This window comes from Dermacentor silvarum, chromosome 6, assembly GCF_013339745.2.
Source record: "Dermacentor silvarum isolate Dsil-2018 chromosome 6, BIME_Dsil_1.4, whole genome shotgun sequence".
In the NCBI taxonomy this organism is placed as follows: Eukaryota; Metazoa; Arthropoda; class Arachnida; order Ixodida; family Ixodidae; genus Dermacentor; species Dermacentor silvarum.
Genome location: NC_051159.1, coordinates 166,375,646 through 166,394,903, shown reverse-complemented (window position 1 = coordinate 166,394,903; position 19,258 = coordinate 166,375,646). Strand labels below are relative to the sequence as shown.

Here is a 19,258-nt window from a genome sequence, read left to right as displayed (position 1 = left end):
ACTAAGCTTCTCGTCGAGTCTCACTGTAACGGTGATAAGCGCGCAATTTATTGTTCAGACTGAATAAACTACAGCGTAATTGTTTCAGTTTGTAGTTGCTACGATACATAATACACCCATTGCATGTCGTAGCTTGCAGAACCACAGAATACAACACTGCTGAGCATTTTTTCTTCGATTGCGTTACATTCTTTACTCGACGTATGCTAGGGAAAATTGAGAGCCGATGGGGGCGACGACAAAGAGATGCCGCATGCTTGATTTCAAAATAAATTTACTTTCGTCTTTTCTAAAAATTTTTGTAAAGGTTCTCAATAACAATTAACATTTCTTTCTAGATACATATCAAATATTTTATCTTTAGGCATCCTCACAAAGGTGCGCCAAATTTTTCAATGTATTTTGTTATTTATTTATTAAAAAACGCACTTAACTTTTTGTACGACTACTTTTTATTTGGCATTACAGATTGCTTGCTATAAACGCAACAACAGTTAAAGTTTGTCCTGAAAAATTTTGGCAGTTGTAAACATTGTGAGAGACAGCGGTGGGGAATACAGAAAGCACTGAAGTTTGCGGTAGTATCTAGTCCGGCAACGCTTAAATCGCTTGATCTTGGTCGAGCAGTTAAAGTAGTCTCGTGAGGATACATTCTTTTTTGAAAACTGCCGCGATCTACAAGGCACAGTAGGCAACTGGGCGCATGATGAACTCCTCGTTGAAGCAAGTAGCCACAGTTACGTGGTCGCAGGTCAGGCGCGTTTCAACGACGGGACCATGCCTCGGAAAGAGAAACTTCCGCAAGTTCCCTGTGCACAACATTCGTGGGACATTTCACGATCGTCAACGCAAGGATCGTGTGATTGAGAGTGAGTCGCCTCATTGATAAACTGCGGCTCCGTGGTGTGGAAAGCGGCGCAGAACTCCTTGCTGCTACTTCTCGGAACTGCGGATAACCGTTACTGGGGCTTGCGCAGTTTCGTTCACTGCTTGGCTGCGTCTACAGAACAGTTGTGCGCGTTACTACCCAGTATTGATCAGTTTTCGCCTGCAGTCAGGCTCTGAGAAATGCATATTTGATGCTTGCGATATCGTTTTACTATTGCCGTGATCATTGTTTGTTGTAAACGCAATAGAGCTGTCGGCTGAAAACCATGTCACTTTAACTGGTAACAAACTAACTGCTACTAGCTTGAAATAGGCTAAAAAAAGTATTCGCGCTTGCTAGCTATTTTCGTCCGCACTTGACTTGTAAGCGCCCAATTCCCTTCAGAAGTACACGGTACCGCGAAGATACGCCGTGTTCTTGCGCAATTATGCTTACCGAAACTTTTCGCGAGAGTTGCAATAAGATGCTCCTTCCTGTATTGTGTTTACAAAGTGAAGTGACAGTTATTACACACATAGTTGTCACATAGTTGAACCTTTGGTGGGACAAGATAATGTCAAACATGTTGTCTTGTTTTCCCATTTATTGACCTAATTGCTCATACATGGCAGCTCTGAATCAATCTCAGGGGCCAGATGGCACTTATCCCTACCACCTCCTTTGTGCACCTTCTCTCTATTGTTTCCTTCATGCGATGCCTGATTTGTCGACATGCTGGCATCACTATGAGGATTCTTCTGTCTACTCTAGCTTACATGCTATCAGTCTATTCCTATAGCACAAACCTACAGGGCCAAAACCTTTAGGATAACAAAGAAATTGGAAAAAAAAAAAAAACTGAGGAATATGGATTGAGTAGTGGAATGAAAAATGATAGGCATAACATCAGAGAGCTTTAGAATAGGAGCCCTAAAACTTTGGGGCTTCAAAGAGCTTTGCGGGTGTTAGCGTTGGGGCAGGCAGGAGTGAAGAGTTTTAGAATAGGGCTATGCATTTGCAAATGGCGTCTTGCGCTTGCTGCGCCACTACAGTGTCAAAGAAAAACTATTATAAATATTAAAATAAACTATACCATTTTATGATAAGAGTAATTTTGACTTTTGTGTTTTTGCATTGAATTACAATTTAGAGGTTATTCTTTAGCAGCAAGCGCTTTGTTGCCCATAATTTTGAGTAACCAACTTTACGTGCCTGTACCAGCCAAGCTAATCCACGTTAGGCCTACGAGCCATGAAGTCGAATTCGGAATCAGCGGCGTTTAATGAATTAATCTTCATTACACAAGTTAGTTGAGAGAAAGCAATAACTGCTGTCACTTCTCCCAGGTTATGAACTTCACGCGTTACCACTAATCGACCAAAGTTTGGTGCTCGGTTAGAGCCGTCGGTTCGATGGGTGTCGCCATGTTTGTTGACGCAAAGCTTTTGGGGCAGCTTTTGGGGCTCCCGCTAAATCAGTGAAATAGCGTGCCCGATGCAAAACAAAAACGCAGTTTGCATCTCGCGCATGCGTAGTGGCGTCGGCGCTATTTTTTTGGGACCCCAAACGTTTGGGGCCCCTATTCTAAATCTCTTATTGTCTGTTTAAGGCCAACTGTTACAAAATCTTTCTTTAGCCAAATTATTTATGAGTAGTACTATATACTATTCAAGTAATCTTGGTAAAGCAGAAGGGCGGGTAATCATCATATTTTCTCATTAACAGCCTTAAATAGTGCCATGCAGATGATGTGCCATGAAATTAGCTGATATTATGTTAAACCTAACATGGTCACTCAGAAATTTTCCAATGTACTTTGGGCAGGTCGTGGGCACCACCCAGTCTCTGAGGCCATGCCAAGGAGCTACGCTGGCTATTTATGTTCTGGGTCAAACATCACTTCTGGCTAGGGATCTTGGCTTCCGTTGCCAGGCACTTGGTGGTTAAAAATTTCTAAAGTCAGTTGTTTCTTATCTTGAAGAATAGGTGCATAAAAACTGATAGGGACAAAAGAGACTGCAGACGTACACTCTTATTCTTCAAGATGAACAGAAATTAACTTACAGTACTTATGATGCTTATGGTGTTGGTACTTATAGTACTTATGGTGTTGCTGTCTAGTGTGCCAGATGGCTTAGCATCAGTGGTGTGCAGCTTGAAGTGTTGTTTTTTAGCGTAGCATATATTGATTTGTTATATGGGGGCGTGCACAGCATATGGAGTGCGTGAGCCATCTGTGTCAGGCCGAGGACCCCCAATACCTGAGATGGTTCCGGAACTGGTAGTGCCTGACCTCACAAACTGCCAGGTAAGAATACCACTTCCACAAGGATGTCTCACTGCTTGTGAATTGTGTTTAGTCTGAGCTGTTAGCTGTAACTATATTTGTTAGTCAAAAGTTCTTGAGGGAGCTTTAGCTGGAGGCCTATTCTAATTTCTGTTTTCAAATATTGTATGTGAAACGTAGAAACCTTTCATTTGACCACTGTTAAAAGCTATTTGAATTCCCTAATGCTTTCTCTGGCTTCATTCTGTAATGCCTTGATGCAGTTATAACTAAAATAAACGTAATTGAAGCCTTTAATTTCCCTTGTACTTTTCACTAAAAAAATCAATTTGAATTATCTAATGCTTTCTGTGGCCTCATTGTGTAATGGCTTGATGTAGTTGTTACTAAAAAACCAAAATTGAAGCTTTTAATTCCCCTTATTCTTCTCGCTCATAGGATCAAACTTGTTCCATCTAAAAATAAAAGCTTGATTCTAGTGACACCAGGGCCACATGAGTTACGTGCCTGGAACTAAGTTCAGATATGAAGAAGAATCAAACAGCAATGAGTCACGTGACATTCAATAAAGCTTGAACAAAAAAGTTACAGTGACGTTTCACTTCGAGTACGCGGGTTATGCGTAAGCGTACGGACGCCGTGAACATGCACAGCAAGCACCTCGATGTCAAACCACCAACGGAAATAGTGCATGCAAACGCAGTCGCGGACACTACATTGATCTTGATGGCGTGACGCCTGGTGCGCCACAGGGGAAGCGCATATTGCTACACATGCAAAGAAGGTATGCCGCGAATATGCACAGCGAGCACTGCGGTATGAAAGCACAAACGGAAAGGACGCGGACGTGGCAATTCTCTTCTCCACCTCCAGCACTCGCTTCCCTCACGGCGACAAACATAATTTCGCCGATTTGACAGATGGGGCATCTACGCTTGTGCATAAAAAGCTTGAGAGAGAGGTAAAGAAAGACCTTTGGAATGGTTGCTCATTCTCAGACCTCGCCATGAGGTGTCCACCTTGTTGGGTCCGAGTACTTGGAGATGCCAGTGGCGCTTGTAGACTCCTGGGGGCCGTCGGGTGGTGCGTTCGATGTGTACCAGCCACCTGCTCTCCCGTGTACCCCGGCCACTTGCAGGTTCTACATGTGCTACCTCAGAGCAGAGATGTGACTGCAGACTTGACTGACTAATTCTTGGGTTATAATGTCGAAAAGCAGCACTAAAGACATGAAAAACACCTTATAGGGAGTCTTCAGACTTATTTTATGATCATCTGGGGTTATTTATCTAGCACCTAAATCTAAGTTACACGCAGGAGCTTTTGCATTCTGCCTCCCATGGGGATGCAGCTGCCAAGGCTGGGAAGTGAACTACCTCATGCTCAGTAGCAGAATGTCATAGCCACTGAGCTACCACGACAGTTGATGACAGGCTTGACCACGGTGAATTTAAAAATACCCTATGCACTTGACTTATCACCCATTGGTGCCTTGATCTCTCAGTATCTGTAAGCAGCATCACCTTAATATCCTTGTTTGCATATTGTCTTTAACTGCCCTCCTTGTTCCTATTGATGGCTATCTGGCTATGCACTTCTTGGGGTGTGGCTGTATAGCACCGTGTTCCATGATGGTAATGTATTAGGAAAGAGTGTTGATAAACTTACTAGAGAGATCATCAAAACTTTTGCCATTGATAGGGTGAAAGAACGGTGTATCAATGGTCTCTCAATAAAAAAAAATTGACCTCCGGACTAAAAAAGAGAATGACTTCTCGACGCGTGAAAAGTAAATTGCTTATGTGTTGCACGAGTTTGAATGCTTTGACCTATAATTTATTTTTTTGTGTATGTCAAGCATTGCTATTTTCAAGAGGTTTAGATCTTAACGTGCACTTTTGACAGTGTTTGGTTCTTATTCAGCACTACGTTATTATTGGCTTCATTGATGCAATTACACTATGCACAGTTGGGTCCATATGTCTCGTACCGTGCACCTGAGGTGTGCCAAGGGCCATTCACAGCCCGGGACCTGTTTGATGCTGTCTACTCTGAAGCAGTGGCCAAGGACTTCAAGGATGGGCAAGCAGACAAGAGTGTCAGGTGAGCACGGTTTACATTTGAATGTGACACACCATCTCTCTTTTACAGCAGCGACTGTTAAGAGCTCTTGACTCCCCTGGACGCATTCGATGTCGCTGTCATTCAGATATTTTGCCATAATTCAACACATTGAAACATGTACCTATCCGCTGGTACATAACAGCGGATGTACGCTGCTGAATAACCGCCGCTGTTGGTGAGCACCGTACCTTTATGTATGGCTTATACACTAAAATATATTGATCACCGAAATTTTATTAAAGTGTGTTCTAAATGCATTCTTCAGTTGTGATACATGGCCAGAGTTAGCATTTAGTATCTATGAAGACCTGTAATGGGAACTGTCAGTTTGCTCCACAAAATTTAAATACAGTTAAACCTGGATATAACGAAATTGACAAATTCCCGAAAAACTTCGTTATAATGAGGATTTCGTTATATGCAGGTTCGGCACGAAAATTAGAAAAAGAAACTGATCACTTTGCCGACGAACCAGTACCTGCGTTTAAAACCTTCGAGCCACCCGTTACTGCCTTTTAAATCATCGCAGCCCAGGATGCAAGCATAATTCCTTGCTTTTTGCTGCAAAATAGCGCCGCTGATGGGTACGTTTCGTGCCCGCATGTCCATAAACTATGGGAACACAGCTTTAGCGGCGTATGTAGATGACTTCAACTTCTTCTTCTTGCCGTCCGTGCCACGCTGCTCAGCGCTGTGAATCGCATCTTTCGCATTTAAAATTGTGGACGAAGAACTAGCTGGGATGCCAAATTTGGCATCTACATCCGTCTTTTTTTTGGCCTCAAGAAACGGCGTCCAAGATGGCCATTTTGTCCTCAAGAGACAATATCTTGCGTTTCTTCGTCGAAGCACTCATCCTTGGAATGTCACACCAGGTACTGGATGCGTGGACGTGTGTCGTTTCGTACAAGTGTGAGGCGTCGTAAACGAAGAGCGAGCGACACGATGGCGTCGTAGCAAGGAGGTCTTGCGTCGTAGCATCGTATAGTGTCACCTAGTGTCTGGTTAGTGAAGTGAAGCGCAAAGACTTGCACAGTAACCAAAGAGTGGCGCTGCCAGCATGTTGAAAAAAAAAACAATTTTTTTCGGCAACTTGAAATAAAAAAAGAGAGTGCCGGCTTGGCGAGCTAGGCCAGCTGCAGCTAGTAATGGAATCAGGTTTGAATGAAGGGAGGGGGAAAGGTCACGCCCATGGCGGCAGTATCGCTGGGTAGAGGGATGCAGGCCAACCTCACGCATGCACGCACATGTGCACTCGATCTGTCCTCGCTGTCGCCGTGAATTCGAGCTTGACGCCGCCGTTTCGCATTCCGTCGCGGCGGAGAAGGTGCTTCCAATTGCTGCTCGCGCAAAAATGGGGCGAAAATGATTTAAAATTTGGGGCGAAATCTCTAGCTTGTTGGCGGGGAAAATTCGTTATTTTGAGGGGGTCTCCCGCTGCCACTTCGTTACATTGAGGTCTCAAATACATGTGCTTATAGGGAATAACGGCGGGGAATAGAAAAACTTCGTTATATCCAGGAATTCGTTACATGGAGGTTCGTTATAAGCGGGTTTAACTGTACTCATTCGAGAATTATTAGATTGTATACTTAAGGTTAGTGTGCTGCATTGTATAGTCTTTATATGCTCAATACTCTAGACACTGTTGAGACATGAAATTAACCCAATGAAAAGAAGGTAGATTCACAGCGATGTGTCTTCATTGTTGTTCAAGTTATTGCTGTCGGCTCTGCAATTGTGTGAAACCGCAATTCTTTATTTTTTTTTTCCTGATGAATTTTGTCGTCTAGTTTGAATTTTGTGGTATGGTTCTGGCATAAGCCAGTCATCACTTTTTTGCGAGCTTAAGCCCCTGCTGTATTCATGGAAAGCACTGTACAGACAGAAATCACGGCATGTTCACAGCATCTGGTGAGGTGCTACCGTTTTGCCAGGCGGGATAGAAGGGGATACAGGTAGATGCCAGAAAATAAAGCGACAAATGTACCTCACCAACCGAACTGTGATGATATTGTTTTCGGCCTGTTCATACTTGTGCATCACCTTTTGCCTACTTCTTGCTTGAGGCCAGTGTGTGCCTCACTCAAAATGCTACCATGAAAGAGGCTGTTACAGCAACATATTCAATACACTATTGCGGAAAATGGAAGGCACCTTTTGTGCCACGTCTTGTCAGGTGTGCAGCTGTAGCGTGCACTTATAAGCAAGATGGTAGACCGACATCTACTTTACATTTGTTTCCAAATATGTTGTTGGCTTCACCGGTTTATTCTGTCACCTGCTTGGCTATTTAACGCTCTGAGGGTCACATTTTTTATTGCAGATACAAATGTTTTAGAGTTACTTATTTTGAGAAAAAACAAGCAAAATTGATTTAATACAATATTCAAAACATATCTATGTGTTTTAAAAAGGTTTGACATAGCTAGGGCCCATATTTTCTTAAAGTTTCATTTCATTTCATTTTCTATGTCATGTGTTGCATTGAGGGTGTGCTGAGAAGCAAAGACAGCAGTGCAGCGGCCTCCAAGCCACGGCCGAACCAGTAATGAAGGGCTCGAGACAAATTAATAATGAAGTGAATTGTTGGAGAATACGGCCTCAGGGATGTGCAATCATAGCAAAGGCGAAGCATGCCATATGAGCACCTGCAAGTGAACTCAGTGGTGCACGCCTATCAGAGAAACAGAGCGAGGAAAAAGTTACAGTAATCAGTTTTGATCGCTAGACAAAATTCTATTGGTTCTTGTGCGTCTGACAAGATGCACAAGAACTCTTGTGTGGTTTTGCTGGTTTGTGAGTGTTCACCTGTAAACAAAATTTAATTGCATGTTCATGCGAGAGCCATGCAAGTGAGCATCTAGCGGTAATGCTTTGAGTGATAAACAAAATTGAAATTAGTTTTCGCAGCACCCATAATTTTCTCGGTACCTACAACGATTTGCACAACGCTTCGTTTTACATAGCTGTCAACTGCACTGGAGTGTGTCATATTCTTTAGTGACTTCAGACCCTACGTTTTCCTAGTTAGTACGTTTTTTCTCACACACTTTTCCAGAACGTATGAACGAGGTTCTACTGTATACGCCTGTGACCACTTGGGACTAGTTTCCATTGCCGTACACGTACGGCGGTGACCCTCAGAAGGTTATACAAAATGAATTTTTCTCTAAAAGTGCTACAAGTTATTACGAGCGCATGGTCTTGCGAGCTTTTATAGGCATTAGTTGACAAGGAGAAATTAAATTATTATGCTAATTTTGGTTGTGTGTGTGTACAGCATATGCTATATAACTTGGTACTATTAGCACTACTAACATTGTGTGTGTTCGGCATGGCAGACATTTTTAAAGTGAATATTTTCTTTGCAAACATCTCCGGGTCTGATGACCGTGCCTGTGGCCTGGCTGCTCCCTTGCCAAATAGGCCAACCAATCACAGTGGAGCATGCACCGCTGGGTTCCTTGCAGCACCATCAAATGGCGCTCGCCTCCGCGCATATGTGGTAGCAGCAGGGGAAAGAAGAAAAAAAGAATCAGAAAGCTCACTATCGCGCACCTGCGGTTGCATGGTAATGACTAAGCAAACAGTTCTTGCAGATAGAATGGATTGGAATAGCCCTACGTACGTATGCGCATGCTGCCATCATATCATAATGTTTATTCGTTGGGAAAGGCTTCATACAGGTTTGCTATTATTATTAACATTAACAGAATTTCAAGAAATGCCTGTCGCATATAGCGCAAATTTACCATTGAGCTGAATACTCTAGGAGGTGGACATTACTTATACTGGAAATCAAAATGCATAATTGAGTAATTAACACAATTCCATTATTAAACTTAATAATTAATTACTTTAGCACATATATTGCAATATACAAATTAAAGCCAAGCGGTTTCCCAAAGCACATGCACTTGTAATGCATCTTGGATCTGTCACCAATTTTTAGATAAGTGCTGTCATACTTGCATGGAAAATGCACTGTTGTTCCAATTTTATTTTTTAACAAATTGCCTTTTTATGTATGAGGCTCAAAAATCAGTGAAACACCATTCGATTTTGTCGCTTTTGGAACACACAAGCTTTGGGAGCACATATCTCGAAACTGATGTCATTCTCGCAATTCACTCCAAGTGGATAGTATTTTTGAAGTCACTGGCTACAATTCGTAAATTGCAATATTTCAATATGTGCCATAATGTAAAGTATGAAAGTCAAATAGTGAAACCTGTTAATTAGTGAAATACAGTAGAACCCTGTTTATACGTGTAGGGACCACAGGAAAAAAACGTAACAGTGAGGAATACCCCAAATCACCACAGCAATGTCAGAAACAAATCTGAACTGTTGCCGGTACAGTTATTAGACATTTTGGTACTCGTATTGTGACCGGAGACAGCACCTGCGTGCGTGTATAAGAGACATGTACTACGTTCAGTGACAGCGGCCCCTTTTTACTTTTAATATGCTTCACCTCATAAGACTGCTACAGTGAGGCGAAGCTGACTTGAAGAAATCGGCAAGAACCACAATCATGCTGAGACATGCTTATCAGGACTGACGATCACATACTGTTGGCATTATGAGGCGGGGCCACGGGCAGGGCTTGACAGGCTTAACCACCAGTATACGCATTTATCGTCTTTGTAGCAACATGCGAGAGCAAATTTGCTCTGCACCACTAAATTTACGTGACCGCCACTTTCAAATGCAATGCAAGGTGTGGGAACATTGGAATGGCAATGTATCGAATGGGAACATGCTACAAAAGAGTCAATAGGCTTAAGTTGGGACCGCGAAAATGCAACTCAGCAGCTGGGGAAACTCTACAGTGAGGAACCTATCAACGAGGTTCAGTTGCGTTCATTTTGATTTCTCATGCAAATAATGTCCGCTTCTGTGAGTATTCCAGCTCAAGTAGTGGAATTATGCTGCACGTCTAGGGTGATCTAAAAAATTCTGTGAACAATAAAAGAACAAACCAAGTTCATCCTATAGGGCTGCATATATACTGAGTGTTGCATAAGTTCAGTTAAACTGCTGGCTGATTTCCACTGAAATTTTGCGTAAAAGTACCATTGTGCTGTTGGTTGAGCTGAATAGTACTCCGTTTGCATGCATTACTTGCCGGTTCATAATAAAGCCAATGTGCGTGTTGCCGATGATGACGCCACTAAGGAAAATGTTGATTTTGCAGCAGCAGGACAATGGCCCCATCTATCACCATTATGGTGAAAGGTGCATTCCACCACAGCGCTAACGAATGATGCCACTGTTCTGTTGCAGCGTAATCGTTTTTTGAATGGCGTTGTAGCAGAGGACATGCACTTTGTTAAGCTTGAACCCACTGCACAATAGCACCTTTGCACCAAATTTCAGCCAGCAGTTTAGCTGAAGGCTATGGCTACAGGTACGTCCGACCCATCCCCTTAACTTTGTTTTACAGTAATGTTAGACGGATCTGGCAGTTTTATTATGAAGGTACATCCAATTTATCGCATTGGTTTTTGTCATGTTTCATGTTAAGATACGTTGGACATAAGTACACTGAACAGCTAAATATGTGCTTTCCTCACGTCAATGCTCGTGCTGTGTGTGTTGCGGTGCAGCATGCCTCAGTGAATGCAGATTGGCGTGTTCATCACTGCTGCAACAACTGCTGCATCTATTTTCATAGCGTTGCTGCACGCTTTCACAGAAAGAAAAATGCATTCTATTCGGTGCCCCTCGACATGATACAATGACAAGTGCTTCTCGCAAATAGACCAGTGATGCAACTACGCTCCACTACGGATCCACTAAGTGATTTGTGGAAATGCGTTCGTGCTGCAGCATTTCGCAGGCACAAAGATGTCGAAGCCGAAACTGCGATTTACAAATTAACAAAAACATCGGCTAACCGAAGCAGAGAAGCTTAACTCTTCTCTGAATACTGAGCTCCGCTGACCGCTTTTCAAGTTGCCTTCAGTTTTCTTTTGCGAACAGGCATGAGTGACCCTTGTCTTACTGTTTGCTTTGTCACTCAAAAGCAGTTCTTTCTGGACACTTCTTTGAGAGACTGCTTTAATCATAACGCTATGCAGACCAGTAATAATAACTTGGAAATTGGTAGCGTGGTTACGGTGTCGTATGAGACATCATGATTCCGTATACAGTCGAATGCCTGTACAGCGAAATGACCTGTATAACGAGGGTCTAATTAAGTCCTGGCTGTATTAATATCTATCATATGTGTTGAGAACGCTTCTACAAAGAAGACCACGACAAAAAATTCGCAGTTTTCCCCGAAAGACTAACCATCGATTGCGATGGCAAACTAGTGGACAGCTATACAAAGTAAGGATAGTAGTTTTATCGACCGTATAAACTTGTAAACATAAGCACGCTAACTAAATTACAAGCATGGTGTCATGCTTGCACAAGCAAACATTAACGCATCTCACTTGATGACCGCGGAAACTCGCTGTCAAAACACTGGAGTGAGTCAGCGCGGCAGCAGCGGCGAGCGAATTGAGCTTCCTGCCGGCGGTCGCATCAACACGATCTTAGCCATGAAAAGACGGGGAGGGCGGACTGTGCCCCTGCCGCAGATGGCTTTCAAGATACAGTTGCACGGGCGGGCGCTCGCGGCGCTGAACGCCCCCCCCCCCCCCCCTGCCCTCACTCCGGAGCCTTCAGGCCTGGCGGGAGCGCGTGGCCCCTCCACCTCCCTACCCTCCCTCCGGAGCGTTGTGCGCGACTGGAAGGCTGCGCGCTTCCTTTCTGCTTCCTGCCCCTTCCGTGCGCGAGCTGCGATTGCCGGCTCACTGTCGCATGCTTTCACTCGCACATACAGCATATGGCGCGCGACGACGATTTTATCGCCCGTGGACTTTATAGGGAACCTCACGGTATCGATGACGGCAGAAATGCGCCTGGAGTGTCCATATAATTTCTATGGCAATAAAATTTGCCTGTTAAACGAAGAAATTACGTGTCCCCGATGACCGATTTGGTGGTTTACAATGAAAGGCACGTAGTGATTCTGCCACTACCCTTCCCAGACATCACATACGTGCGCTCTGCGCTAGCACTAACGGCAGCTATTGAAGAGCATGCCGATGTCAGAAGCACAGTGGAACCTCATTGATATGATCCCATTTCTTACGATGTCCCAGCACTAACGTTTGCGATCGAGAACACAAAAAGTCATGCAAGCAGTTACGCTTCTTTTTTATTGGTTAATATGTTCCGGAAAAACAGAGTTTTTTGGCATCAATGTTCAGCACATTGGCAAACTGCGATCGTATGATATGTTTTCTGGCTGCTACACCCCATGTAAACAAGGAAAGGCGCGGGGCACATGTGGTCGAGAGCAGTAGGTGCCCGGCACGTCAGCTTGCCCGTAGTACTCGCCCACCTATGTCACGTGAAAATGCAGGCATGCACTCACTTTTTCCTTCCATGGCACTAGCAAATGTCCTCACGGGTTGTTGTCGCGTCACATTCACAGATATCGCCACTAACCCTACTGCGATAATCATCTTCACCTATCTGTTTCACAGCATGTGGCGTCATGCTGTTGGAAGTGTATTGCAAGCTTTGAATACGCTATAACCCAAATGCGCCGTCGTTCCCTGCTGCAGGCAGTGCGAAGTGAGCAACCATATTTCACTCTGGCGGCATCATATTCTGGTGTCGCCTCCCAGCTCGCTCTTGTTTCGGTTTCCAGTCGCTGTCTTGAACACTATGCTATACAAAAACGATGTGCCTCTTCGGGCGCTTGCTCCTCACCAGCTCTGTGCATGTTGCCGTCCCATGCTGCAACGATTCTCTCCAAATGGGCACTTCAAGACTTCCCACCAAACTTCCCCACCCAAAGAGGCTACTCACTCAGGCTGAATTTGAGGAGCACTAACATAAGCTTGCCGAAGCCACAGAAATGAGAACACATGTCGGCGCAACGCTTTTAATTACGTAGATGTCAACTACAATTGGGTCTGCCAAATTTTTTAGTGACTTCGGATCATATGTCTTCCCGGCTAGTGCGTTTTTTCTCGCAATTTTTTCCGGAACGTATGGAACGTAGGAATCATTCAACTTGTACGTGGCTTGTTTCAGTGCATCAGCATTGTGACAGCTGACAGATACGTCGCAGTTGATGACAATGTGATGATATAATCGTAACTGATGACCAGACATGTCTTCAAAGCCAGCTAGAGCGAAAAGGACTTCACGTGAATGTCAACAGCGGCAACGGTGATGAATAACCAAAGATTTGGTGGCAAGGGAGGCAATAGCAGCATTCAACGATCTGCAGCTTTGCTTGGCGTAGTGGCTGTATTTTTCCGTGGAGCATGCTGTGAACCTTGGTGCAATAAGTGTGGCTGCAATTGCACATTCTGAGGGACATAGCTTCTACATCTAAAAAAAAAAAGTGCGCAATAAAATTAGGGACTTATTTCTTTTAGTCTCTCTTGAATTCATCTGAAACAAAGGTTGCCTTTTGTTGAACGTGTTTAGTCTGTTCTATAGTGTGGGTGGTATGGTGTGCGACCTTTACAACAAACTGACTTCTATAACGAAATACTTTGGAGCTCCCGAGCACTTCGTTACCAAGGCGTTTGAATGTAATTTTAAAAGAATTTTCTGTTGTGTTCTTACACCCTTTTACTTTAATGCTGTTAAACCTACGTAAAGTAGTTAATGTTCTATTGGAAGGTTCTGCGCAAATGTTATGGAGAATATGCTTATAGTAGCTCACTTTAATGGCAATCAATGCCAGTGTGGCGAAGGGCTGGTTTTTCTAACGGAACAGACGTTTAGTTATAGATAAACGGTTAGAATAGAACATATGTAAAATGCACCAAAATTGGCCTTCAGAAACGCTGGAAACAACAAAAATGTCGCAGTTTCGCCTGAAAGGCGAAGCATCAATTGCGATAGCAAATTAGTAGAGAGCTATATGAAGCAAGGGTAGTAGTTTAATGGGCCGTATAAAGTTGTAAAATTCGCTTACTAACTGAATAGACAAGCACACGCGCATGCAGGTAGCATGAACAGATCCCACTCGATGACCACGGAAACTCACTGTGAAAATGCCGGAGTGAGAAAGCGCGCCAGTAGCAGTGAGCAAATTGACCTTCGCGCTGTCTCTCATCTCGCTACAATGCGAACTAAACGGCGAAAGCATAGCGCATTGAAAGCTACCGGCACTCGGCACATGCACTATGTCCCCATCATAGATCACTTTGAAGATGAGGCCCGGGTGGGCGCGCACTTCGCACACATCACAGATCGCTTTCAAGATACGGCGCCCGTGCTGTGAGCAGCAGCTGACGGAGCAGAACGCACCCCCCCTCCCTCTCCGTCGCCTCACACCCGTGCCTCGCTTGCGATGGAAGACCGCCCGCTTCCGGCCTGCCTTCCTCCCTCGCGTGTGGTACCTTGAGCCACGATTGCTGGCTCACCTTCGTACGCTTTCACTCGCACACACAGCGTATGGGGCGCGGCGACGATTTTATCGCCGTTGGACTTTATACAGAACCTCACGGCGATGGCAGAAATGCGCTTGGAGTGTCCATATAATTGTTATCGCAATAAAATCATGTTTTGAAGTCAACCTAGGCAATCACGCAGGTGCCAGTACAGCAGCTGGATGCTGTTGAAATTCTAGACGTTCTTAAGTAAAGTTGTTTACTACTCTCTGGAATGCTGTAAACATTGGTGCACTGTTGCTGCTAGCTTAGTATGTGAAATAATGTAGTTGTTGAGTGAGGTTTCATAATAGAAGTTGTGTGCCGTCGTAATCGTAAACTACACCCGCTGCGGTGGCTCAGTCAGCTAAGGCGTTGCGCTGCTGAGCACGAGATTGCGGGATCGAATCCCAGCCGCGGCGGCCGCATTTCGATGGAGGCGAAAATGCATAGCACTCTATATACATAGAGTGCTATGGGAAAATTAACGGGAGTCTGAAAAGACCGTATTATATCCGGTCCTGCACCATAAGCGGTTACGTTATAAGTGGTCTATACTGTAATATGAAACTACAGCTAAATGGTGAAGAGAAACACTGGTCCCGATTGGACTTGCACACGTGTCCATCCATTTTTTCGCTGATATACCGTAAAATTCCGAGCAAGCGCCCCCACCCGTGCAAGAGCCCCCCCCCCCCCCCTAACTTCATTGCTAATTTCAAATTTCCGCGCCGTTCCGGGAAAGCCCCCCCCCCCCCCCTCCTGCTCCGCACCAACACTGGCCTGCCACATCCAGTCCACGAAAATAATGGCAAATTCGGCAAATCGCACCGGTGCGCATCGGGGCGCCCCGATGAGCCATTTCATTGAATCATGGTCGTACCCGGGCGCCCCAGTGGGCACACGAATGCATCGGGGCGAACTGCGGCTGGCGGTCTGTAGTTCACGGACCGCCGGCCGACGGCGAGATCTGCCTCTCGCACGGCACAGAGGAGTTCCCTGCGGCACAGCGACGTGACCACTCGGTGGCAGAGGAGTGGTCGCGGCTATGCTCTGGCATCGCTGGCAGCTTCACCGCTGCTATCACTTGCCACCGATATCGTCGCTAGGCCTTTTTCAGTTCACTTAGAATCTGTAGCGAATGGCGCTTCAGCACGAACCACCGACGCTCCAAAGCAGCAATGTTTTGTTACCGTTGTTGCCGCTTTACCTTCTCCTCGCAATAATTTCACACGATGAAGAAAACATGCTGATATTTGTGGCGCCACCAGCTGCGATGTGAGCATGGCCGAGCCGCGGTTCGCTGTCCGCCATCGGTAGCCATGCACTGCAGCTGAGCTTCACTTGTATCGGAACTCTCATTAGTGCTAAACGTTTCACCGTGGACATGGTTTTTAATAAAGGGAACATTATGCGTCCCTTTACTCTAGCAGACATAATTTTGCCTGGAATAGAAGCTGCATAACCAATGTTCGTGTCGCCGGTCGCGACGACGCGCCGGTGCAGCATCGATGCGCTCTTTCTGTAGTTCGTTCGGTGGTTTTGAGAGTGATAAACACCACTAACACATCTTTGGCTTATTAAAGTTCATGTTCAATAAAATTTTAATGCTATTCCCACTGCGCTTCTTTTTTTTTTTGCGGGAAAATTTTTTCGTGGCCATGTTGAATTTTGGTGCCGTTCCGGGATAGCGCCCCCCCTAACTTTGCCGGTAATTTCGACTTGCTCGAGGGGGGGCGCTTGCTCAGAATTTCACGGTAGTGAAGATAGCGAATAAATGGAATAGGAAAGCACAAGTTAATTTTTTTACGGTTTCTGGAACGATGTGAATAGTGGTGCCAGCAACAAAAAAAGAAAAGGCATGAAGTAGTATGACTTAGCAAAAACATAACAGTGTAAGGAATAATGGCAACTACCGTGGTTTTAGCACAATTCATGTATGCACTGACTGCCCTAAATTCCTGTCAGGGTAGGGCTTTGTTGAATCAGTCTCAGCTTCCACACATGTAATGATAGCAGCTGTGGCCTTCCTGTGGTCTGCATCTGTGTGCAGTATTGCAGTTTCCTGTGATGCCGTTTCTATCCACTGCTTTTATTTACATCCCAAGAACTATAGTCTTTCTCACTGATGCGTCTTGCTGCGAAAATGATGGTCAGGTCAGTCAATAACCAAGTTTTCTAGCAGTTTGCAAATCTTAAGCGAAATGGGTTAACCCCTTAACTGTTGTGACACATTTTGAAAATTTTTTAAAAGCATGAAATGTCTTTTAGTCCTGCATATTTTGCGCCAATATTTTCTAAAATTATGATACCAGGGACATCTATTACATTTTTACTGGTCTTGTTAAAAAGAATTCGAAAGAGTCATTGTTTATTATTTATTTGTCAAGATTACAAGAAACTGTACTATCGCCCAAAAATGTTTACGGACCATGGGATCTCAGAAAATGCTGAATGTCCGAGCAGCCTTTAAAAGTAGCCAGTAAAACCATACATCACAATGTTGTTTGCGTATACCAGTAGAGGCTGGAAATGGGAATACCAAGCTGGCGTTTTGAGGCTACAGAGATATTCAGCTTTTTGTCAGATCTCTTGGTCCATAAACTTTTTGGGTTGATAGTACATATACACATATGCAAAAATCATGGAAAGTTCACGACTAGTTAACTCGTCATCCACCCCTTAATGAGAAAATAAAAAAAAATTTTGAAGTGGGGTATGTAATTTAGACCTTCATATTTTGCACCAGTATGTTCTCAATAATATAGTACCAGGAATGCCTATAGCATCTTTACTGGCCTTGCTGAAAAGAAAAAAAAAAAAAGCAAATGTCAGAGTGTAATAATTAGTTGTCAAAATTGCAAGCAACTGCACATCTGTACACATGTGCGAAAATTGTGTAAAGTTCATGACGAGTGAACTCGTGATCGACACAATAGCATGCTCGTTGTGATGCCAAGTTACCTCGTCATCGGCAGTTAAGAGGTTAACCTTGCACATCCGAAAAACTGGTGCAATGTGACGTTGAAGCCGCAAAAACTAGCGTAGTGTCAGGTGGCATGGGGCCAGATGTGCACTGAAACATTTCCTCCATCTACTGCCACTGCACATGAGACAGGTGATGACGATGTGCCTTTAGCCACATACAAAGCCTAGATTGCTTCCACTCTTCATGTGATTAGAAGTGCATTAAATGCATGAGAGACTGGGGTGGATCATTATAGACTGCTTGTGTGACTTAATACAATTTTGACGAGACCAGAAGCAAACGATGTATTGACAACATTAATTCAGCACTTCATACCCAGAGACCTGTGATCAGAGTTTGAAAAAGGACCATATTAGTGCTTCCTTGAATGAGGATCAACCAATGTTTGTAAAAATTTCATCTCAGTTACAAAAGGACAAAATGGTGAATTAGAGCTATTGTGAAGATATGTTTAAAGATTTTTTTAATATCCTGATGGCTTCACTATAACGAAGTTCTATGTGCTTGTACTATGGTGGGCTGGTATAACAATAAAAGGAATTTGATGGAATGTGCTTTCTTGGTTGATATATATGTATATATATATTTTTTAAATGAGAAATTTTGATGTGTGGAGGAGAACAGGTTAAGCATTTGAAATGTACGTATTGTGTAGGAGTTCTGGAGATTAACCCCATCTAGCTGCTTCGCGCCACACCTGTGCCAGTTTTCTGCCTCTTCTCCTTGTGATGCGCGCTGCCACCTTCCTATAGGAAGAAATTGTTCATAGACAGAGTGACAGCAGTTCATACAATACTATATAGCTTGTTCTGTTCAGTAAAGTCCAACAGGATCTATAGTGTGGACCATAGTTCTACAGACGAAAGTCTGGGGGCGGCTTAGATGTAGCCCCACTTCAACAGGTAGTGGTGCATTGATAAGCGCAGTCCCGAACAACTTCACAAGGTAGATTATATAGATACCGCATCTGAAAAGAATGAATGCTGTGCTATTTTCACTAGGAACAAATGTTAGATTGGCCAGAATATTATTTGCATCATCAGTGTTGAGAACGTCCAGTTTGAAGATAATGAAGGTTGTGAATTATATGGCAACCATTGACCACTAAGCTTTCTTTTTTTATTTTTTTTTTCAATTGCTGCAGGCACCTGGACACACAGCCAAGTCCCGAGGAGGCACGCCTGCGGGCCCGTCAGACCGGCAGTGACATTTTCCCACCACTGTGGCGGGTACGCAAGATGGAAGATCAATAGGCGGGATTTGTTTACATCTGTAGATTTTATAATAAATGTCCCATTTCCGAGTTAACGATGCTTATGTCTATTCCACAAAAGTATTCCTACCTTGAGTACGAGGAGTGAAATCTTCTCTACCATACTGAACGTTATGGTCATCATGTGGCAATGTGCGCACCTTGGTCAGCATGGCTTGATGACAAAGGTAATGACACAGTATGAGGAATTTAATGAGTACCTAGTGAACATATTTGGTAATAAGTCTTTCGCAAACAAAAGAGAAAGACCTGTTCT

The 19,258-nt window shown here is 44.0% G+C and overlaps 1 protein-coding gene across 1 annotated transcript; it reads left to right on the top strand.

Moving 5' to 3' along the window:
* Positions 1 to 550: 550 nt before the first annotated feature.
* On the top strand, positions 551 to 19,037 carry LOC119456344 (39S ribosomal protein L41, mitochondrial). Its single transcript, XM_037718058.2, has 4 exons — positions 551 to 869; positions 3,082 to 3,176; positions 5,125 to 5,258; positions 18,874 to 19,037. Exons 1-4 carry the CDS (start codon positions 704 to 706, stop codon positions 18,980 to 18,982), a joined length of 504 nt encoding a protein of 167 aa, XP_037573986.1. The 5' UTR covers positions 551 to 703; the 3' UTR covers positions 18,983 to 19,037.
* The last annotated feature ends 221 nt before the right edge of the window (positions 19,038 to 19,258 follow it).